Below are 23,368 nucleotides of genomic sequence, written 5' to 3' on the forward strand. Positions count from 1 at the left end.
CACACCGAGAACTCGTTTCTTTGAGTTCAATGTCGGAAATTTTTTAATAATAATAATAATAATAATAATAATAATAATAAAATATCCCAGTAAACTAACTTGAATTCGGAATTCTGAATTAAAACGCTCCCGAGTAGACGAGACGTCTACCGAGCATAAAAATGTGATCAAAGATGAAGGAAGAAGTAAGAAGGATCCATTGTGTATTCTGTTTAGTTTAGTCGCTGTAAGTGGTGTCTTGGCTTGCCTTCTTATTTAAAGACAAGAACAGATAAAAGCTAGTAAAATACATTCAATATTATTACAATCATTTTACTGAAGCTATTTTTTGACAAGTACATAAGTAGAATTTGTATGCTAACCCGAATTAGAAAATTAAGGGAATTAGAAAATTAAGAAATAAGAAGAAAATACCGATATTTATATAGCAGAAAAAATAGTTTTATAATGGTACTTATTGAGATATTCCTCTGCCTCACGTTATGTCATGTTCTGCTGTTGAATGATGTCCCTCAAGACAAGCGAATAATAATTTTGGTTATTATATAAAGATTCAAGCACAATGCAAACCAGTGAATGAGTCTGCAGTCATACAAAATGAATACCTTTATTTATTTATTCAACTACTGTGGTGACAGTGAAAACATTTACAGCACACACGTCAGTGATACAATGATTAAATATTTGCAAAACCATGAAACCACATAAAAAACATTCACTTATATGTAAATATAAAGTACAAAAGAGGTTTAATAATTAATTATATGATATAATAATAATTAGCCAATGGAAAAAAGTGAAGTAAAAAAAATCCTATCCTATCTGAAGATGATAAGCTTGTAAACACTTGTAATTTATGGCTCTGCACTTCACTCATATTTGGTTACATAAAACAGTAAACTCCAGTGAAGTAAAAAAAAAAAAAAAAGCTTTTTTTTAATTTTGTTTTCAAATAAAACCAAAATAAGCTGGGGGGGGGGGAATCTTAGAAAACTAGCAAATATGCATCCGTTCCCCTTTTGCTGTCCCAGTCCGACTGATTATGTGCGTACAGCATCTGGTTTGAGGAACAGCCTGCTGTGCCAGTAGTCTGGGTTGTCAAACGATGTGTTGTTGCTAGGTTCTCTGATGCCAGTACACACCTTGATGTATTCCCCGATCCCTGCACACCTGTCACTGTCCGTCTCCTTGGGAACAGCCCTCGCCTTCGCTGGGAGGTTCTCATATTCCGCGTGCCCCCGCTCACCGGGCACCTTTTCAAATCTGCTCATCTCCTCATACTCCTCCACCGTGCCGTCTCCAGCTGCCGAAACATCTGCCCCGGGCACAACGCCACCACTAGGATCCTCTGGAACTGCCGCTTGTTTATTTGTGTGGCAAATTTCAGTTTCTTCTTCCCCCTTTCTCTCTTTGACTGAGCCCCCGGCTGTTTGGTCTGTCTCCGCTCCAGTCGTCGAAGATGTCTGACTCCCACATCTCTCCAATTCTGACTCACCTCCTTCTGAAGAGTCTGAGTGCCTGATATCCATGTATTCATACCTACAAGTCCCTTGGTCCACCTCTGTTTTATGATCCACAGATTGGATCTCTCTCCTGCAGTGGAGCTGATCTTTCTCCGTTCCGTCTCTCTGGTTTGCTGCTGCTCCTTCGCAAGCCTCAGGTATCTGATTACTTTTTGTACCTGAAAGCATAGAATAGATAAAGATGACTGGATGAGAAGTTTTAGTGATGTATTCAGAGAATGATGTTTATGATGTTTCATGAATCTATGGGAAAAAAATGTTTCAGTTCCTAATTTAACAAACTGAAATAAAGTAACATTCAATATTTTAATTTGTTGACAGTGAGAAAAGCAAAACCTACTTCTTTCTGGGGTTTCAGGTGACCCAGGCAGAACGTAGCCATAGTGGTCCAACTCCTCCTCATCCTCCTGCGCCGTCCACACCTTGTAGGAGGACGGACTGGAGGCCGTGGAAAGCTTCCTGTGACGACTTAAAGCCACACGAGGGCTGGTCCTCTCTGAGCCTAGCCTTGCTCGGCGAAGGCTTCCAGCCCGTAACCCCTCTGCTTCCCTGCCATTTCCTCTGACCTCTGACCTTTCAGGCAGCGTCCGCACAGAGCTCAGGCGAGACCGGTGAAACCACAGCTGAAGTGAAAAAGCAAAGAATGAATGTGCAAATCGTAGAAGTGTGTTTTATTTCTGAGCTTCTGATCTTTTAAAGTGATCTTGGTAAACTTTTTTTTTTTTTTTTTTGTGGCAGTAATTGATGTATCAGACCTAAGAAGGTTTGAATGAACACAAGTTTACTGGGGAAATCAACAGGGGATTTCTGTGGTCATCACACCTGACGGATGTTGTCTGCTGGACTTGGCGTCATTGGTAGGTATCCGGTCGGGCCAGGCTGAGATACACCACTCTAAAAAAGGTCGCAGAAACACAAGAAGTATGCCACTCACTGATCGTGTCAGTAGTTTAAAACCAATCTATCATTCCAATGTAACTAAGACGCTGATGTGCGTTTGTTGTTTGTTACCCTGCAGGAATTTATCCTTGAACGAGAAAGACTCCACGATGGAGAGTGCTGGAGAGGAGGCGTAGTCAAGCCATCGTCCAGCCCCTCCTCATCTGCATCTTCCAAATCTGCATCCAGAAGTCCTCGCTCTGACTCTCTTCGATGGATTTCTCCAGGCGGGGCGTCTTCCCCTTCCTGTGACAGGACAACAGTTGAGGAGCAACTTTTACGATGTAAAATCAAGGATAAGCAAAAAAAAAGCTCTGAAACAAGAAACAACATCATCCACACCTTGATGACAAGGTATCTGTGTGGATCTCTTGCCATCCGTGTAAAATCACTCGCTAGCTCTTTGAAGGTCGGCCTCACGTTCTCGTCAATCATCCAGCCTAAAACCAAATAAAAAGCAGTAAACTGTTTTCAGATGGTTGCATAGAAGCAGCCTCTGCGACGAGAAAGCCTCGAGGTGCTTGTGTTCACACGTAGGGAGTGATCTAGAGGCTCACATTTAACCATGACCATGTAGACATCGATGGTGCAGATGTGGGGCTGTGACAGACGCTCGCCCTTCTCCAAAAGGCTCGGCACTTCCTGAGGCTGCACTGACATGTACGGCTCCGCCCCGAAGGACATCATCTCCCACACCGTCACTCCTGTCCAGGAGCAAAAATGCTGCTTTTAATGTCTCTTCTTGGGGTTCACACACAGTCAACATCTACATGCTTCGCTTCGCATGACGAGTAGGCTTCTTACCGTAACTCCAAACATCGCTTTGATGAGTGTACCTTCGAAACAAGATGCTCTCAAGCGCCATCCACTTTATAGGTGTCTGAATGGAGTGAACAAATGCGCATTGCTTGAAAACGCAAAGAAAATACATTGGCGGGTGATCTCACACTGAACCAGATGGTAGCGTCTACCTTTGTGTCTGTGTAGACGTATTTCTTGTCATCTGGATAGAGGAGGTCTGCCACGCCGTAGTCTGAGATCTGGACCTGATAGTCGTTCTTCAGCAGGATGTTGCGGGCAGCCAGATTTCTGTGGACCATGCGGTGTTCCTCCAGGTAGAACATACCCTGAGACGCGGGTGGTTTTACTTTGCATGCAGTCTAAAATCTTATACGGAGGAGTTACAGCTGTCTTTACCTTAGCGATCTGCACACACCAGTTGAGCAGACGCTGGGGGTCCAGGCTGTTCTTATGCTGTCTGATGTGCTCCAGTAAGGAGCCACGGGGACTGAGCTGGGTCACCAGCTGGAGACTGGGACCAGGACAAATTCCCAGCAGCCTAACAATGTAAGGGTAGTCCAGGCTGCCCATGGACAACATGTGCTGCAAATTGAGGGAACGCATTTTAGACATCGACTAGTATTACAGCAAATCGATAGAAAACGAGCATTGCTGTTTCCTTCTTGGAATATTTAAGCTACGACGAAAAATTAAGCTCTGTTCATGCCATTTGGTGTTTATATATATATATATATATGTATTTATTTATTTTGATGAGACTCACATCAGTGATCTCAGTGAAGGTTTGCCGACCCGAGCTGTCCTGGATCGTCTTTATTGCCACAGGGATCTTGACCGTCTCTCCCTCTGGGGTCCAAAAGCCCTTAAGCACATTGTATTCTAGATCATGGTAGCTCCATGTCATATCAACTGATCATAAGAAAAAATGAATAATACCTTGTGTACCGTTCCAAAAACGCCATAGCCAAGGAGTTTGATTTTTTTCAGCTCTGATGGCCTCAAGATCCGAGCAAAAACCTTTGTGCCTTTCTCTCCCGAACCCAGGGGCTCAAAGCTCTATTGAAAGCAGAGCAAATATTCGTAGCTGACTCTTACAGGGTTTTGAAAAAAATATATTGGATTATTATGATTTGTGCATTAGAGTTGGGTTCTTTAGATTTACCCTTTACCTTTATGGTCTCCTATTCTCGTCTCTATATTTTGCTATTTTCTTTTTTCTTTCCCTGCCATCTTGCTCCCCTTCGCAGCTGTTTTCCATCTCCTGATTCTCCTCTGCCTGCACTTTCCCTCAGCTATGTCCCTTTCAGTCTGATTAGGGTTTCAGGTTGTGCTGTACCTGAGATGTAACCTGCCTCATTGAGACCAAAATATAACAAAGTTTTGGCAAGACTTGAAATGTGTGTTCACAGACACACAAAATCTAACCTGACTGAGACTGAGTTACCTTGAAAAGGAAACATTTCAAAATCCACTGCTTTTTATATAAGTTTGTGGTTACTTTGTAAAAAATGTGGAAATATTCAAGAGTTATTAATACTTTTGTATGCCACCTCTTGGCTGAAGAAAATGTGTGTGGCAGGATTATGTAACGGTGTTTGAAGCCTGACCTCTCCGCTCTCCAGGTATCTTCTCATGGCTCTCTTGCGACGGATGGCAAGGCCTCGGTGGTACAACACCCCCAGGAAGAACAACCCGAGGCAGAAAATCAAACAAGCTGGGACTGCCAATGCTATACCTGTGATCTGTCCGCTGCAGAAGGAAACAGAGTTGTTTTAAAAAGAATGAGACATTTTAGCAGGAACCTAACCTGAGCTTTCTTGTCAAGATGTCTTTATTCCCAAAGGAAGTATTTTGTAGGATTTATTTACGTCAGGATATACAGGGAACTGCCCCTTTATGTAGGTGAGTCAACGTTTTGCATGTTCAACAGTTAAAAAGTGGATTGAAGCACAAACCGAGACCTTCAAACACACTCAGCGTCTAAGAAGACAAAGACATGTTGATTGGTTTAGTTGAAGCTAAAAAAGAAAAGTTCGCAAATTTTCTGAATCTAAAAATTGCAATGTTGAATTTCAATCAAAACTGAAATGAAAAGACAAACGTAGGTAGGGATAAGCATTCTATGATCATTGTTGGGTAAAACTAATCATTGTTTTATCATTTTATTTGAGTGTTTTATCTAAATGTGTTCAGTTACCTAACTGGCTCTGACCAGTTATTCTTTAATGTTCTTTCTTTATCTATAATGTAATTTCCTACTCAAGGGGTCCATCTGTTTCGTTATCTCAGCATTGTTCTACTGAAGAAGGTCATCAAAATAAAAGCCAATTCCAAGCAGAGTTGAGCTTGAAACTCTGCTCAACTCTGCTGGCTGTTTTGATCCTGAGCGGGTTAGAGGTTGTGGATCTCTCCCTTTGCAAAGGAAGGCATAAAAACCTCATTGGTCTTGTGTCTGGTTCTTTACAGGTCTTGAGCTAATTAAAAAAAAAAAAAAAACAACAATCATGTGCTGTTCTCTTTAAGAGGGGCTGGCCATCTCTCCCTTTCGATCCTCTGCTAATCATCTACCGCCTTAATCACATATTTTGGTTTCATTCAAGGTCATGGTTACTCGTGTTTTCTAAAAGTTGACTGGCCCACACATGAGTAACATACACAATTAATGGAAATGGGGTGATCTTTAATTTGCTGGACGGCAACAACAGGAGGCACTGCTGCTTCCATCTACTAAAAACAAAGTAACCCTGTTATATCTATATCACGTACGAGGGGTTTTCTCTCTTTTTTGGCGATAAGAATCACAGCAGACAAAGTTCTGAAAGTTAAAATCATTAACCAAAAAATGAGCGCAGCAAAACTAGCTCTTTAAACTGACCAAGCAACAAGCACATGATAATAGTGGAACATTGACATGCAGTGTTTTATACCCACCAGCAGGGGGAAACACTCACCTGCCGCCTGATATCTTACAATCGTTTAAACCTGGGCCGACACACCTGCAACACAACATCCCGAACTTTTTCTGACTGGAAATGGATTCCATGAATATCTAAAACTTTTATACGTGAGTGAAAACAAACCTATTCATAAACTGATGTTTTAATCTCACCCTTACCCATGTGTGCAGTTGGGATGACATGGTTCACAGTGGCCCTCTTTGTTGGGGTATTTGAAAATTAGTCCTCTGTGTTCGTCAAGTACTCCAGCGGGACAAGAGGACATGCAGTAGGGACCATCTTGAAGATTGGAGCAAGCCACGCATTCATCTGCCCCCTTCAAAAGACAAAGATAGAGAGCAATGAGGAGAGTTAAAAAAAAACCACTTATGAAAACACACGATAAAACCAAAGTGTTAATTTTATTGTAAAAGATTAAAATGAAAATGAATCAGAGAAACAAATATAATACATTAAAGATGCACAGCAGACAATTTCATATTACAATTTTTCTTCTTCAGAGAATACTTGCGTAACATGATTAAAATACATTTGAACTTATAGACACTATCCTAGTTACGGATTTAAAAAAAAATAATAAAAAAATCACATATTACTGTTCCTGTGCAGCTGACTTTTCCCCTCTGAGGCTTGCACTCCGAATGACAAGCGACACATTCTTCGTCAGATCTCGCAAATTCCCTCTTATCTCTGCAAACACAATATTTTTTAGAGCTTGTGCGACTTTACTAAAGGCACTACCTGAGCTGCAGTCACATAAACGTCAACCCAAAACTGCTGACCCAGACAAAAAGTTGCAGCTTCCCACACACGTGCCGTGGCGGCTGTAGTTCCTGCAGGTAAGACACTGGTCAGGGCCGGGGCCCCAGCAGCCTGCATCTGAGCAAAGAGGGTCGCACACACGTCCTTCTGCAACTGCACACAAAACAGGACAGCGCATCAGACATCTACTGGATGAAAGTTCAAGGTTTCTCCCCCCCTTGTTTTTCTTTTTTTTTTTTTCCGTTTTAAATGACTGTAATAGCTTGTAACATACGGTGGATCCTAAATGTACACACACCTGTTAAAGTGGCAGGTTTCAGTATGCAAATGCAGGAGACCACGAAAGAATATATTTCACTATTTCCATTTTTATTGTGCCATATATTCTATGCAACTGCAATAAACAAATCTGACAGAGGAGAACATTGTTAGAAATAAAAGAAAATCTAAAAAAAGAACAACAAAAAATAAGATTTATGTCACATTAAAGGTGTAAAAAGTTTCCATATGATTTATTATATCTCACTTTTTCTTAAGAAAACCCTGTTAATTTAGCAGGGACACCTTTAGTCACAAAAGCAACCTCATCACTACAAAGTCAGCTCCTTTGTGGTATTCAAATGGAACGTGTGTTTTGTCGTCATGCTTTAAAGAGACGTGTCTCACCACACTCCGCAAACGGCTTGTTGTTGTTGAGGTTGTTGACTCGAACTCTGCGGCCCCTGAACAGCTGCGTCCAGTTCACAGTGTGGTGATAACAAAGGTTGGCATTCTGACTGATGTACACGCTGCCGTCGTTGATATACCGCAGAGAGCGCAGCCCGAGGGAGGTAAGAGTGGGGATATGTATCACCATCAGAGAGAATCGCCTTTTTGTTTTGGGGGATTGGAGGACACACACACACGCACACACACGCACACACACACACACACACACACACACACACACACAGAGGGTAGTTAGCTTACAAAATGTCTCAAACAGTTAGGAAGTTTATATTTCAGACTTTATCATTTGGTTCTGAGCAGTCTATATCATGTTTTAGTCTGGATGTGTGACAGTGCACAGCTGCAAAGAACAAGACAAGTGGAGGAAATGTTAATGTTCATTATAAAAGGAAAGAATATAATAATAGGTGTTACAACAGAGAGTGTGGATTTAATATAAATTGGTTTTAGTTTGAGCAGGAAGCGTCAGACCCAGGTTTTAATTACACGCTAGGTGTTCCTTTGCACAGATTGTTAATTTTTTGTGTGCCACACAAAATCATCCTTACTTGTGAAGCGACCTCCCCTGAATTGTCGTGAGGCTTGAAAAAACCGAGAGGTTGTTTAGCTCTTTCGGCCACGACTGGATGTTAAGAATATCTGAGAATGAAAACATTACAGTTCTTTATACATGCCTAAAGATGATCTTTAATAATCTATGAATGTCTTAGGTTTGCTAAAAGAGATTTTTTTTTTTCACCATAACATAAATCCTAGTGATTCACTGAGATGATTTTAGATACAGGAAGCAGACGTTTTGCCACCTGCAGATGGTGTGAAATAAACCATTTGCTGTCTAATAGTTGTTTAAACGACTTTTGTCACTTTTGGAAAACTCAGTTTCCCTTTTAAAGAAACTAATGATAGCCATGAACCCCCTGAGTTTATATTACATCACTCCGCATCTTTACAGTTAATAAAAAGTAAAACGTTTAAATACAGAGATTTACTTAGAAGCAGCAAAATCATGGTGACTGCTGTCTCTGTGAGGAATCAGAGGCTCCCTAAACGAAAAACCTATCTGTAAATACAAACCTGTTATTTCCCTCACGGTGCGGAACACCTCCAACTTTTTGGCATCGAGTGGTGGAATGTTTTTAAAATCATCTCTGTGAGGAACAGAAAACACATCATTAACACACAGTCTGTCTCTTTGCTAGGCTCTCCTCCGGTGGAAGCAGAGTTACCCATGAATCCCTGTGACCAGGAAGTGAAGGCTGCCCTGGATCTTGGTGCAATTAATGAAGCTGTCGATGTTGCTGGAATCCACCGTCTGTCTGTGCTCTGCGCCGGTGCCGTTGCACACTGCAGGGATGATTCCATCGATCACTGCTTTTTGATAACAGACAGCGCTATGCTAGGGAAAGGTTGAATGGTGCTTTAGTGCTGCTGACCTTTCGGGCAGAATCCACTGCAGAGCTCGCACTGCCTCTGGCCGTCTCTCTCCATCTCTGTCTTGTCTGGAGGACAGACGCTCACACAGGAGCTGCCGTCCACCACAAAATGAGCTGTGGACAGAAAATAAGAAACAAGAAGGAGTCAATTGTTACAAAGCCACAAACACACATACACACACACACACACGCACACACACGCACACACACAGCAGGCTTTGTGAACATGTAACATTAAAGCAGACTTTAAAATCATAAGCATTTCATGAATTACTTACTAGGACACTGAGACACACAGATTGATCCATATTGGTACTTTGCATTGGGATTGGTCTCCATTTGAAATGTCTGTTTGTTGTAAATGAGGGTCTGGGGGCACTGAGGCACGCAGGCTCCTGAATCATTGAAATGACGGCATGCCTGAAGGACAGAAAAACACCTTTGACCTATTGGCATGACATCTAATCAGGGCTGATTTGAATGAATCTATGCTTGTGAAATATTTTGCCATTTCTTAAATATCTGTTTAGGGCGTAATGCCAAATCGTACAAACCAAATCCCTTTATAGTCATTTGTTTGTGTAACAAAAGCACATAAGAAAATGAGACAGTGGTTCTCAGATCTGATTAGCATAAAACACAACAGACTGCTAGTGACTTGTAACCAGAAAGTTATGGGTTTGAATCCTGTCCTGGATGGAATAAGACCTGAATCACTTTAGAAGCACCTGTACGACAAAAGGAAGTAGACTAAAATATCTCTAAAAGCAACACATCATGCCTTGATCTAAAGAAAATTATAAACGAATGTCTATCAATCTGCCATGGCTTTGGGACTCCAGCAAAATTCATCTGAGGCACTGAAAGCTTCATTTATCTCGGTTTAGGTCGATGTTCGCGAATCAGTAATAGGAAAGAGACAGAAAATATAGCATCCATGGGAAAATTTCAAGGTGAAAACCACTGCTGGACGAAAAATACCACGAAGAAAACAGACGTCTTGATGACCCCCAGGTCTCTTAGAAAAATATTCTACAGACTCCAGACATAAAAGTTTAGCTTTTTAGAAAGTGAGGGTCCTGTAACAACATCGTTTCAGCTATGCAGCTAGCAAACCAGCATGGTTTAAAACAACCTCTAATTGAACTCAAAATAAGAAAGGGTTTCGATTGGCTTAGTCAAAGTCTAGACATACATCCAGTATAATTGCTGTGTTGTGACCTTAAACATGCTTCAAAACCTTGGTGTCTCAATTTAAAACATTCTGCACAGACAAAAAAAAAAAAGTATCTGAACTGAGAAGCCACACAGCAACAAACTTACAAAGCAATCCTCATCCAGAGGGCCTTTGCATCCTGCCGCACACTCGATGTGGCAGCAGTCCCTGGGGCTTCTCCCAAAGCAGCGTCCGTTGCACTGGGGAGCACACACCATCTTAGTCACTGAGAAGACAAAGGACAGGAAGGTTGAACAGAGGTCACGGACGTCTGCTCATATTTGTGTGTGAACGTCCATGAATAGAGCTATTCAATTATTAAAAGAAGAAAAAAGAAAAAGAAGGATGAGAGAGTTAAGAAACAGAAATTGCAACAGTCTGACATGGACTCACAGATCTGACACTGGTCCTTATTTGGTCCCCAGCAGTAATCGCCGCAAGATTTGTGACACGGGCCTGAGAGCAAGAGAGACGAGTTCAGACCGAAGACAAACAGCTCAGACAGACAAATAAAGAGACAATGGAAAGAGCAACGGGTGCATCGAAGATGAGATCATTCAAAGTCAGACCTCTCTCCCCGTTATTTTGGATGTCAATCGGGGCGCTGTTGTCTCGAAGAATATCTTGCCAGAAGATCGAGGGGCCATAACTCAGGAATTTGTTGTTAATAATCTGCACTCCGCCCTCCAGAATCTCTAAAGATATAAAAGAGGCATATTGGGGGGGGGGAACAGCAGATCATCCTGGAGCTAATTTTTCAATATGTTGATACAAACTTCAGTCTTAATCAGCTAGCATTGATTTGCCTTTTTTCCATTATTATTATTATTAAACATCTTCTTTTATGTCTCTAGGATGCTGGACGTCGTACTTCAGTTTCTTTAGCTCTAATATAGCGCACGCTTTTAACCTGTCAGGTTTAGGAGTCCGAGCTGTCGCAGACCGTTGGAGCCTTCCTTGGGATAGTTGAAAAAAACCGACAGAGCGAAGCGTCTTTCATACAGACTGTTTCCTCTGATCACCCGCAGCTGTCCTAAGGGGATCTCCTGAACGTGGTTCATAGCAATGAGGACGTAACCGGTCACCTCACGGATTGTCTGGTGGCGAGGGGTGTGGGGGGAGCGAAGAGAACGATGATCACATATGAGATGCAAATGAATTCACTGGTCCACATCTACTACTGAGGCTTAAGCACAAAACTGGGACCGTGTTTACCTTGAGGAAGGAGAAGTCCCAGTTACTCTCAATCTGAGTGATCTCCAGGTTCCCCATGATGATCTCACAGCCGCTGTAGCGGTCCTTGATCAGGTTGTACTGAGTCTCCTGAGAACCGGTGGAGCTCAGACCGTTCTGGGTACCCGGACACACCTCTGGCAGAAGGAAAGTGAAAAGATATTTTCTCATATCAGAAGTGTATGGTTTGCAGAAACATGTTTACATGAAACAAATCAAAGCTGTCATGGAAATTGCTCATTTTTGTGCTTTTATCACGTTTTGTCATGCACCAACAAGCAAAGTACTTCATTCGGATTTTATGTGATAGAGCAACATAGAGAAGATTGTAAAGTGGAAGGAAACAATAAAAATGATTCAATTTTCTTTGCAAAAAAAAAGTCATATATAAAACTACTATAAATGCATCACCACTGTTATGTGTATCGAATAGAAGAGAAAGAAAAAGAAACATCTTTAGTCTCAAAGTGGGGAAACTCATTTATATCAGCAGCACTTTGAAGCATGCATATTCAAACTAAGGTAAAAATTATGAAAAGAGATTTTACAGTAAGGACAAATGTACAACATAAGAAAATAATACTGACAGTTATTTTAAATAGCACAATCTGTTTAAAGGAATTGTGCACCTGAATATAAGGCAGTTTAAAAATGCGATATTTGTGCATGCAGAACAACAACAGACTCTTCACAAGAAACAAAAAACCCTGCAAATAACAGCAGACATGGTTTTGCACAAGCATTTGCACATCTATGAAACTAAACATTTTTGCTCATTTGTCTTTGCGAAGCAACAGAAACTCAGTCAGGCTGGATGGAGAGTGACTGCGAACAAATAATGTCAAGCTTCATGATGAATTCTTCACGGAGCTGAGGTTTTGATTTTGACTGGACTATAGTAGAACATGAATATGATTTGAGCTAAACGTTGTAGTTGTGGGTGTTTGTTGGGGGCTAATGCCTGAATGGAGAACCTCTGCTCCAGTCTCAAGGATTTATCAGCCTTTAACAGACTTTTTCCAGTGTCACCTGAACGCAACTGCATCTGTCTTTCCATTAACCCTCACCAGTTACTCTGTGCCTGCTGATCGAAAGCATCCCCACAGCATATCGACGCCACCGCCAGGGTTTTCATTGTGGCGACGGTGTGTTCAGGGGGGGATGTGGAATCTTGGTTTTGCATGTTGGCCACAAGGTTTCGCTTTGGTCTCGTCTAAGCACCTATTTCCACAGACTTTTGGTCTCCCGCATCACTTGTGGGCAAACTGCAATTCCAGTTTTCTCTCAGCAATAGCTTTACTTTTATCATTATTCCATAAAGCTCAGATATTTGGAGTGAATGATTTATAGATGTCCTGTCTGGAGATTCTGAGGCAAACAGGCAGTCGGGCGCAGGAGAAGCCCAGGCCCTCAGGGCCGTGAAGAAAAGGCAGAAGGGTCGAGGTTTTTCAGACAAAGCTAAGCATTGTGATAAAGCTATAAATGTGGACTCTGTGTCTCAGAGAGCAAAGAGTGATGCACTGACATACAGAGCTTCTGTGTCTGTATCTGCGCGTCTGCAGGGAAAGTGTTGCTGAGCTCATACCAGAAAGACAATGGCCCATGTGTGAGTAGGACGCTCTGGCGGAGGAACGGAAATATCATAAATGGAAAGAGACGCGTTCCACCTCCTGGCAAGTGACTAAAACTGTACGTTGTTCTGGCTCATTTTGTGCAGAGACTAGACACCTGCAGCAGGGTACAGATCATGAGTCATATTTCCTGTTTTTATTTTGAACTTTGCAGGTAGAGGCACGATCGTTCAAGCTGCAGTGACATGACGCTCCCGGGGCCTTCATGTCAGCAGTGACGCTGCACACAGCTGGAACATCCTCAGTGAAATACACTTGCAATTAATCCTTCATACATGCATGTGTTTCACTCGTAAGTAGGACTATAAAAGTTTTGAAAGTATAACTACAGGTGTCTCTCTTGCTTTCTGTTCTTCGCTCTAGTGTTTTGTTAGTAAATAGTTCAATTATGAAACACACTGGTGGCAGCATCACACCGTTGGGACAGGGATGCTGGAGTTAATGGGAAGGCGTATGGAGCTAAACGTGGGGCAATCATAAAACAAACAAATAAACAAAAACATATTAGAAGAGACTTTGAGAATGGTCCAGTCAAAGTCCAGACCAAAATCCAATGAAGAATAGGTGGAAAGGACTTGAGATTGAGATGTTCAGTGAACTTTGTAGTTGTAGTGAGACCAACATGTTTGTAAGTTACTCGTGATATTTAGCATAGAAAACTAAATAAAAAAACAAAAATGGTTGAGAAAAAATATATAATAAAACATGAAGCCACATTTCTAGAGACAAATGTTTTTTTTGTATTCTATAAATTTACCTACCTTCATGTGATTGAGCGGACCCAGTGTGTATCCTCCATGACAAAGCCACACAAAGTAACAGGACTTGCTGCTGGTCCATGCTCACTGACATTTCAGCATGTCAGGATTTAGATCCTCCAATTAGCAATATAGGAGAGAAATTCAGTGGATCTAACAAAGATTAAGATATAATGATTAGATAAATATATGTAAAAAAAAATAATAATAAGTAGACTATGTGAAATTTCCTTTGTTCCTCCAAACATTAGTTTCAGGAGCAGACTGATGGATCCAAACAATTCCACCGAAAACCGCGAATAAGCTGCAGTTTGGTCTCATCGTGGAATTTCCCTCCTGGAGAGAGGGAGTCTGATTGGCCCACAGCCAGAATTATTGACCAATCAGAAGCTGGTCCGTCTTCCCCCCCACCGCCCCGCTCTCAATGCACGAGAGTCTACTTTTAATCTCGGTCAGGACTAAATAACAAAGAGCACAAAAAGTTACAAATACAAACATGCAGAATAACATATTTTGGAATCGACAGATTCAGAGCGAACCTTCCTGGTGTGAACCACCCCGTGTGACTCTGTCTGCAGTTGTTTTGGTTCAGCTGCTGCATGTGGACGCAGCTCTGATGAGTCTGAGTGGACGCACTGTTCCCCCTGTAAAGAGCAGTATTGTCCGCCAGAGTCGCGTCAACTGGTTAATCACCTCTTTGATGCGTATGGAGCTGCCTGCCACAAAGGCCGCATTGTCTGATGGTCAAGTGACTTCTGAACCCAAAACAAGAGCAAGCTTAATTTGGGGGAAATGGCTTCAGAGAAGACAAAAATTCCTGAGCTTGAATCTGGGGAAGCGAGGAGGGAGACTAATCTATATAATCACTGCTAATGGACGGGTTATCGGCAAGTGCTTCTGACGGATTTGCTCATAATCTTATTTATTTATTTATTTATTTTGAAAGAGAACAGGAAACGTGAAAGCTATTCGTTTGTGCAGAATTTTTTTTTAAATATCCCCTTTCTGATGTTAAACTTTTGCATTAAATCTGTTCGGACTGAAGTAGAAAATTAAGCGATAATACCTTTTGTTAGAAGTTGAAAAGTACGGGATTGTCTGATACATTTCTGTCCAGTAGGGGGAGCCAGAGTCTGAGCGCTGGCTCCTGGAGTCCCTGTCTGCTGCAGGTGGACTCTGTCAGCTTTCATAAATGCAAGGTCATTCGTTTTTTTTATTTTTTTTATTACTTATTAGTTGTTATGCTTGCTAGTGCTATGTAGAACTATTAAGATCAAATACAACTCTGCACAACCTTGGATCTGTGTAATCAGAAGCTGGCCACAAAGTGACACAGACATCATTTAGTGTGAAGAAGTTTAAGATGTGACATATTGCACTGGAAACATCAACAACACACATAAAACCCCCCAAAAGATTTAAAAAAGAAAAAAAAACGTGCTTATTTTCGTTTTTAGTCCTATGCTTTAGACGAATAAGTGATGATTTCCTTCAGCGTCCTGGTGGCCCCGGTCTGGTGGAGAAGCAAACTGTGAGCGCTCCCTGCTGTGGCCTTTTGCAGCGACCGCTCCCTTCAGAGATTGATGAATTGATTGTGTGGCTGCTGCCAGTGTGTCTGTGCCCTGGGCGAAGGTGTCCCGGTTACGGGTGGGAATCCCAGCTATGGCATCTGCCCTGGGGCCGCCATTGTGGCCGTCCTGCAGGGGGCCCCGGGGGGGAGCTGGTGGCTCTGGGAGCAGCTCCGACTCACATACTGCTGTCACACCCTTGGAGACACAGCTGCATCCTTCCCCCCTCCACCCTCGCGCCCCCCCTATATGCCCTACCGATCAGCTCAGACAAAATGAGTCCACAAGGGACCTAGAAGACTGTGCCAAAGTTTTCTTAATGCCACCAGCTTCGGATGAGGCGGGGATAAAAAAAAAAAAATACCACGTAAAGTCATGTTCTTCACACCTGTTTGAGCAATTCTTTTTATGTCCACCACCACTTTAGAATAAATCAATAAAATACAATATTAGACTGAATTTTTGTTCTTGTTTTAGGACCTTCAGTATAAAATGCTTACATATTTGGATATATGAAGAATTAGGAAAAAGGAAATTCACAGTTGGAGCGTTTTCAGATTTTTCAAGACTGCCTCTAAGGAAGCGTGTATTGTTTTATGTACAGCCATGTGTTAAAAAATTAGAGCGTGTTCTGATGAGGCTTGCTTAAAAATAAACAGGTATTAGACATATAGTTGTTAAGCCCACATTTCTGTATTAAAATGTTTAATATTTATTGCCATCATCTGATATTTTAACCCTACGTTTTAATTAGCTTTCAGCAAAAAAAAACCCCCGTCATAATTAAATATAACGTAGGCTTGAAAACTATCCGTGTGTAATCAAACTTAGTGAAAGGATCTGACAGAAATGAACTTTTCACGAATGCTCTAATTCGTTGAACATGACCCATATACGGTCAAAGCGTTTGAATGCTGAGCTTAAAGCAAAGAAAAAAAAGTTAGACAAGGAGCAGAAACAGGAGAAATCGGTTCAATTTGGTCGTTTATTGATTTTTGAAATACCAGGAATCATCAGATCAGTGTTCATTTTCACACCAGGTTGTGTTTACGTCCTCTTCATATTCTAACAGAGTTTCCTTCTGAATCAATTTCTGGAAACACAACAGAACAAAATGTTGCCCGGCCTCGTTTCTTTTCGCCTGACGATGATGATAATAATAATAGTAATAATAATAATAACTATAATCTCTGAAAGAAGGATGTTTAGCCACAACAGTGTCACAGATATCAGGTGAAATACTGGACGTCTTCTCCACAAACAAACCTGTTATCAAAGAGGAAAGAAACCACTGACTTAATAAGGCCACAAAATGAAAATTCACAGCAAACAGAACATGATAGATAAACACGTCACACTCACACGCACAAGCTGTCGTCGGTTATAATCAGGTTATTATCTACAGTTTAACCGAGAGTAACAGTGGATCGCTTCTCCTGCCACGGTAACATACAGTATATACAGTTGCGCGCCGACATAGAAAAAGCATGCTCGTTTGCATATTAGGAGGTTTTTTCGGTAAACTTTACACAAATTCATGACAATTTTTATGGGTTTTTTTTAAGTACAGCATTGATCCAACCAGCAGCAGTGATTCTGACTAACAAATATAGTCTGAAGGAAACAGGCCAGTACAGTATATTTCACTTTTAATTACACATCTTTTACAGTATTAACATGCCTTACGATGCAGGGTGACTTTCAATCGCTCTCTCTCTTGTTTTCGGACTGCGCGAAAACACAAGGCGTAAAGAAACATCGACCTAAAACGACGAAGTTAAACAAAACGAAGGAACAGAAGGACAAGCAGAACAGGACAGTGCGTTCTCGTGGAGCGATAAATGACAACGTGCGACGAGACGCGTACGGAGATCTGGTTAACAAAAGCCGTAGCACGTGTGACGGACGAGCAAAGCCCCCGACAGATGAATAAGCCGAAGCAGAAAAACTGGGTTTTCGAATAAATAAACATTCAGAACCGAGTAAGCTCTAAAAACCGCCAATCACATGCTGTGCTGAATCACTCTGCAGCGGCAGCACTTTTTTTCTTCTTCTTCTTCTTCTTCTTTTTCTCTCCTCGCTAAGCTGGCACAGAGTGGCTGTCTGTTCTGTCGTCTGCATTAGCTTGGATATCACACCTCGCTGAGGCCGGATGAGTTGTCTTTAACCCTCTCTGAGCCGCCAAGAACATTTGTTTTATAGTATTTACAACAGAAGCCTTCATTAGTTCCCACAAGGCCAAATGAGGGATGCGTCCATGCAGGTTGGGAAGCAGCAATAATGCACAGTTAAACTACAGAGACTTTCTTTTGTTTTTGTTGGGGTTTTTTCACACAGCTGCCTGAGCAGCACCTGCACACTGCATTAAAAAAAAAGAAGAAATCATTCAATGCACTTAGAGCTTAACATCAATCGATGAATAAACAAAACGAAGGCGATCGTTCACATCGGCAGAGTTCATGTTTCTCTAAAAATAGAGAAAAAAATATGTTTAAAATAAATACAATCTTGAACCTAATTCATTCTGTCACATAAATAAAATCTGGGGAACACATTTCCACGCCAGTGAAAGCTTATTTTGTCTGAGCCCGTAGAAGCACACTGCATGTAAAATTGTGAGTTGATGTTGTAGCATACTGTCCCTCTACACGTTTGCGACGTCCTTTGCGATTCACACCAGGTTCGTGGCTTCTAAGGTGAGGCGGTTTCTGCCACCATGTTGTGAAAAATGGTAAATATTGGATGTAAATCACAGGCTGTAAAGAAGTGGAGAGTCATACGCCTTCGTTGTAACGTTGCACAATTAAATCCCGATATTAGACGCGTTCAGTCTGAAAAGCATAGATTGGTTTGATCAGCTTTGACACAATTTGTTTGTAAATCATTACATTAAAAAAATAAAATAAAATAAAAATCTCACCACAGATCCAAACGAGTCAAATGAATCAAAAGTACAGAAACGGAAATATCAGCGGGGGAGAGTCTATCTCCTGGGAGCTTACTGAGTGATTTCTCTCTACTTAGTGAACACAACAGACTTACTGCAACCTTCCACCCAGACTCTTCCCCGACCAGCTCCTCACTTCTTGTTCTTCAGCTGGTTGGCCAGCCAGTCCAGGCCCTCGTAGAGGCCGTCCCCGCTGGTGGCGCATGTGGCCTGGATGTACCAGTTGCGGTGGCGTAAGGAGTGCAGGCCCAGCTTGTCCGTGATCTCTGCGGCGTTCATGGCGTTGGGCAGGTCCTGGGCAAAAGCCACGCAGAGCAGAGCGGTCAGGTGAGGAAACCCGTCAGCTGAGGGGAAAAGTGGATAAAAAGAGATGAGAAGAGGACTTCACCTGTTTGTTGGCGAAGACGAGAAGAACGGCGTCCCGCAGCTCGTCCTCGGCCAGCATCCTCATCAGCTCCTCGCGGGCTTCGTTCACCCGCTCGCGGTCATTGCTGTCCACCACGAAAATCAGACCTGTATCAAAAAAAAAAAAAAAAAAAAAGAAAGGGAAAAAGTGAAACAAGCCCAGCCCCCAACGTCACATTAAAAAAACAGGCATACATGTTGTTAAAACTAATTCTGTTAGAGGTTGTTTCAAAATGTCTGATGGTAATCTGAAACAGCAAACGAAGCTGAGCTAAAGCATTAGTCAGATGTGCCCTCGAGTGCTGTAGGCGAGCGTTCTGCCGTCTCGTTAGCAGCAAAGTGCAGAAGCTCCAATGTATTTTATCGGAATTTTATGTAACAAAATATACGAAGAGGAATGAAAACGAGAAGAAAACAAAATCTTTAAAAATGTGCTGTGCATTTGTTTATGACCTTTGAAGCAGCAATTCTGATGCAATTACAACAAATATATATATTTTTTTTTATCAATTTACTTTGTGCAAAAACACTTCATCTCAGTAAAATTAGAAGGAGTGTCTGTCCACTGCAAATTCCCAAGTCTTGCAAGAGATTCTAACTTGAATTTAGGTTTTGACTGGGCCATTCCGACACATGCAGCCGTAACATAAATGATTTCATTGCTGCGCTAGCTGCAGCTAGAAGGTGAACGTCTACCTCAGTCTCAAGTCTCATGCTGTCTTCAGTGACTTTCCCAGTATTGCAGGGTTGGAGCTGCAGCTATCTTCCCATTAGCTCCCACCAATTACACTTTTCCTGCTAAAACCATGCCCCCCAATGACATGATGCTGCCACCATCATGTCTTCTGGTGGAGATCATGTGTGTCTAGTGTGATGGGTCACACAGTGTTTTGCATTGAAGAGAAACGTTGGCCTCATTTCATTAGAAAAACCTTCTTCCATGTGTTCGCTGCCATGTGAATGACTAATAGTTGTTCTGTGGACAGATTCTTCAATCTCATTCTCTTTCTATTTTGAGAGGATGGACAGAACTCTGTTATGTGTTTAAGAGGATCAAAAAGGAGGGGACAAGATACAAATACACAGCAAACATTTCAGTTTTTGTTTTTTAAATGAACTTTTTTGTAATATGACAAAACTGAAAAAAAAAAAAAAAGTCCCTGAGCTCGCCTTGAGTGTTCTGGAAGTAATGTCTCCAAAGGGGACGGATCTTGTCCTGGCCACCCACGTCCCACACGGTGAAGCTGATGTTCTTGTATTCCACCGTCTCCACGTTGAAGCCTGAACAGGAAAGACACAGCACACGGAGTTGAGGCAGATGCTCATCGCCACGCGGGACTGGCTGAGTTCTTCCGCTCTCGTCACGGACCGATTGTGGGGATGGTGGTGACGATCTCGCCCAGCTTCAGCTTGTAGAGGATGGTGGTCTTCCCGGCGGCGTCCAAGCCCACCATGAGGATCCGCATTTCTTTTTTGCCTATCAGGCTCTTCAGCAGGTTCCCAAAGATGTTTCCCATGATGACTCGGACCTCGGCTGCAACAGAACTGTGAGACGGGTGACTGAGCAGCAAAGCGGGAGCAAATACAGTCATGAAGGAAAAAAACAAATAAATAAATTTAAAAAAGCGTCTTCTACCAACATTACAGTCTTAGTACACTCCAGGATTTGGCTTTAGAAGCGATGACTTGATCTTCTTTTTGCACAATTGCCTCATTGTCTTGTGGAAGGATCAGTTGCTGTGATTGAATATCTGTAATTTTGGTCTAAAATGTCTAAAGGGGCCCTGTGACGTTAAAGGACACATAACGTAACCTGACAACCTTTCCCACCTCTCACCCTATTGGCTGCTTCAGACAGGCACCTGACACCCCCCACCCCGACGACCCGAAGCGGGTCTAGGCCCGCGGGTTTAGCCGGTGGATGTCTAAAGGAAGAACCCTTCTCCTTGCAACCTTTTCAAGCATGTTCAATCTTTTTCTAATGCCGGTGCCATGAACTTTTGGAAAAGAACCGCTGACTCTTCCTGGATTGATGGGCAACAACGATTGCTTCCCAAAGGTCATTGCTGATGTCTTCCCTACTTGGCTTCAGGCTGACTCACATGTGATCCAGACCCAACAAACGAGCAAAACTCCTGCTTCCGTAGAGGTGGTGAACACTTTCTGACGATCAAAATATTCATGTACGTTTGATTAGCAGGATCTGGCAGCTGCGGTGTTCTTAGCTCCCTCCCATCGCTTTCCTGGCCCCGTGACTTCAGACGGCCAGAACCACGGTCAAAATGTTAGCGCCTCAGCAACATCTGAGGGGAAAGTCTGTAAAATTCCACTTCACACGTTGACGGGCGGCTGACCCGACCCTGCTACTGTAAATGGCTACTTTTACAGTACTGCTTTCAGGATCTCTGCTGTGAGGTGGATCAGCTTTCTTGTGAAGCAGGTTAACTACCCATTCAGCTGTTTGCTGGCAACTGAAGCAAAGCAAGCAGAACGATCAATTTGCACGTAACGTAGCCTGCGAGTTTGTATGGCACACACAGTCAATACACTACATAAGAAACATCCTTTTGTCTTAACTTAAAAAAAAAAAAATCTTAAGACGCATTATTTTATGTCATTGTGATTAAAAATCCTCTTTTTATATTTTAGCCTTATTAAACGCACTTGCCTATTTGAATAAAATAAAACAGATTTAATTCAAATATTTTATTAAACGGAACATCTATATGGCGTTCTAGATTATTTTTGTTTGTTTACAATAATCCATAATCTCTGAAAACTGTTAAATGCAAAAACATATGAAGCCAGGAAACAAAAGAGGCATTATTTATTTATTTATGGTGTCTAAAATCTGAATAAGTCAGACTGTTGTGACCAAACTTGAACTCAAGAATTAAGATGACTACTGTATGTTTAAAACACAGTCAGAGCTGCAGCGATAACCTTTAGATTTCCAATGTCATTTCATCAACTACACAAGGAACCGCACAGCCACTGTCGGTGAGCTTGTTGATACAGAGATTGAAGACAGAAAATGCTGAGAAATAGATGTTGTTGCCTTTTAATTTTTATTCATTTTAGCTGTGCCCCTGACTACTACCATGAGATATTTCCTCTAGATTAGCAATTTAACCTTAGATGGGACATAAGGAGCAGAGAAATGGTTAGGATGTTTTATTCCTTTAAACAATCAAGCATATTGTGTGTAATAGGGACCAAAACAAGAATGAGCTATTGGGAAATTGTCCTGACTAAAGTGTGGTCAAACTATTAAATTAGATTTCCAGGGATCAGAATTGTTTGTTCTGCAAAAACCCACAGATGTAAGATTGGATTGAGACCTGGAAGTCAAGTGGACATCTCATTGTTGTGATCCTCAGGTCATTGTGTTTCCCTTACAGCAGGGCATTACTCTGCTGAAAACGGCCAGACTGTCAATGATCTTAAACTATGCTTAATTATGGTAGGAGTCATAGCAACATCTGCATACCGGCTTGCCCTCCAGATTATTTCCCTACTTCTAATAAATCAAAACTGAAGACAAAAGCTTCCCTTGCTGCCTGTTATACCATAACAAGATCATCAGTGGCCACAGTGTTATGCCAGATCTGGATGTTTCTCGTTCACTTCCACATGCATTATCTGCTTATCAATTTTGTATGAATTATCAATACCATTTTATCTCAACAACTTCAAAACATTTTTACAGAGCAGCGGTGGGATTTGACATGCAGTTCAATTCACTCTCTGTGGCCCTCAGTGGTATTGGCCCTTTAATAGGCCAACTCTGCTGTTAACTTCTGCCAACGCATTTCACCTCAGAGACACTTAATGTAAGCAGGGCTTTCACGTGGGGCATCACAATCCTTTCATTTCATTTCAGAGCCAATAACAAATATTTTATACTACATGAACAGGAAGGAGCTGCTAGCACAGCCTGTTACAGCTGCAGAGGGCTGCTCATACATCTGTCATAATGCGAGGCGAAGGGAAGGGAGATACTGCAGTCCGAGCAGCCGATGGCTCCCGACTCGTTTCTCCGGTCTGGATACGACAGCTAGTCAGGTGTGCCTCTTTGCTTCTGATATCAGCTCATGATTTTAGGGGCACTCAGAGGGAAAATGTACGCGTCGATTTGTGCGCTGTAATCCCCGCGTTACAGTCACGACAAAAAAAAAAAAAAAACGGCCGGGTATCGTCGATAACACGACAGTTTACAGAGAAAGGTGCGTTTAAGGACGTTGGAACAGCGGCGTAATATTTCATAAATTAAAACTTGGAACACATCTGTTGAAATTTTCACCTTTTCCATCTCATTCACACTTACCCGTCAACGGCAGGCAGGACACCAGCTGGATTGAGCAGGCAAAGGACTGGATGATAGTCTCGCGATGACTTTAGGCTTTGCTGCAGTGAGTTCTCGCGATACATTGGCCGCTATGAACGCATCTCACGTTTGCCATCCT

At 42.0% G+C, this 23,368-nt stretch overlaps 2 protein-coding genes and 1 long non-coding RNA gene across 5 annotated transcripts; 1 reads left to right on the forward strand and 2 right to left on the reverse strand.

Moving 5' to 3' along the window:
• Positions 1–930: 930 nt before the first annotated feature.
• LOC106955349 (receptor tyrosine-protein kinase erbB-3-like) lies at positions 931–14,600 on the reverse strand. Of its 2 annotated transcripts, none has more exons than XM_015045472.1 (28): positions 13,986–14,600; positions 11,576–11,730; positions 11,271–11,457; positions 10,930–11,055; positions 10,754–10,816; positions 10,468–10,586; positions 9,423–9,564; positions 9,145–9,258; positions 8,938–9,055; positions 8,786–8,859; positions 8,260–8,350; positions 7,649–7,770; positions 7,003–7,135; positions 6,817–6,910; positions 6,379–6,536; positions 6,215–6,259; positions 4,871–5,012; positions 4,200–4,319; positions 4,027–4,125; positions 3,660–3,845; positions 3,434–3,589; positions 3,267–3,342; positions 3,020–3,166; positions 2,805–2,902; positions 2,535–2,708; positions 2,346–2,417; positions 1,864–2,146; positions 931–1,681 (listed from the first exon to the last, which is right to left on the reverse strand). In XM_015045472.1, the coding sequence occupies exons 1-28, from the start codon at positions 14,074–14,076 to the stop codon at positions 1,041–1,043; spliced, it is 4,026 nt and encodes a 1,341-aa protein (XP_014900958.1). In that variant the 5' UTR covers positions 14,077–14,600; the 3' UTR covers positions 931–1,040. The 2 variants fall into 2 exon arrangements, with proteins under 2 accessions (XP_014900958.1, XP_014900957.1); XM_015045471.1 differs by having other exon boundaries at positions 7,649–7,851.
• A 1,924-nt stretch (positions 14,601–16,524) lies between these two features.
• Positions 16,525–22,696, forward strand: LOC106955353 (uncharacterized). The gene is made up of 3 exons (XR_001426561.1): positions 16,525–16,941; positions 21,360–21,361; positions 22,683–22,696. It is a non-coding gene; the product is annotated as an uncharacterized LOC106955353 (long non-coding RNA).
• On the reverse strand, positions 17,591–23,331 carry LOC106955352 (ADP-ribosylation factor 3). 2 transcript variants are annotated; one of them, XM_015045476.1, is made up of 5 exons: positions 23,230–23,331; positions 20,272–20,447; positions 20,073–20,183; positions 18,886–19,010; positions 17,591–18,791 (listed from the first exon to the last, which is right to left on the reverse strand). In XM_015045476.1, the coding sequence occupies exons 2-5, from the start codon at positions 20,417–20,419 to the stop codon at positions 18,630–18,632; spliced, it is 546 nt and encodes a 181-aa protein (XP_014900962.1). In that variant the 5' UTR covers positions 20,420–20,447; positions 23,230–23,331; the 3' UTR covers positions 17,591–18,629. The 2 variants fall into 2 exon arrangements, with proteins under 2 accessions (XP_014900962.1, XP_014900963.1); XM_015045477.1 differs by having other exon boundaries at positions 20,272–20,436; positions 23,230–23,297.
• Positions 23,332–23,368: the final 37 nt, after the last annotated feature.

Source organism: Poecilia latipinna, unplaced genomic scaffold (genome assembly GCF_001443285.1).
Source record: "Poecilia latipinna isolate Pla-1442-1.1 unplaced genomic scaffold, P_latipinna-1.0 Scaffold729, whole genome shotgun sequence".
Classification (NCBI taxonomy): Eukaryota; Metazoa; Chordata; class Actinopteri; order Cyprinodontiformes; family Poeciliidae; genus Poecilia; species Poecilia latipinna.

What these genes read in the sequence shown, in the direction of transcription:
- LOC106955349 (XM_015045471.1), bottom strand. Translation starts at nt 14,076, where the DNA reads ATGTCAGTGAGCATGGACCAGCAGCAAGTCCTGTTACTTTGTGTGGCT. An exon ending in CCTTCACTGAGATCACTGAT is followed by an intron (nt 3,846 to 4,026) that starts GTGAGTCTCATC and finishes CTCAATTTGCAG; the next exon opens with CACATGTTGTCCATGGGCAG. An exon ending in ACCTGAAACCCCAGAAAGAA is followed by an intron (nt 1,682 to 1,863) that starts GTAGGTTTTGCT and finishes CTATGCTTTCAG; the next exon opens with GTACAAAAAGTAATCAGATA.
- LOC106955352 (XM_015045476.1), bottom strand. Translation starts at nt 20,419, where the DNA reads ATGGGAAACATCTTTGGGAACCTGCTGAAGAGCCTGATAGGCAAAAAA. An exon ending in TTACTTCCAGAACACTCAAG is followed by an intron (nt 19,011 to 20,072) that starts GCGAGCTCAGGG and finishes TTTTTGATACAG; the next exon opens with GTCTGATTTTCGTGGTGGAC. An exon ending in TCGTCTTCGCCAACAAACAG is followed by an intron (nt 18,792 to 18,885) that starts GTGAAGTCCTCT and finishes GCTTTTGCCCAG; the next exon opens with GACCTGCCCAACGCCATGAA.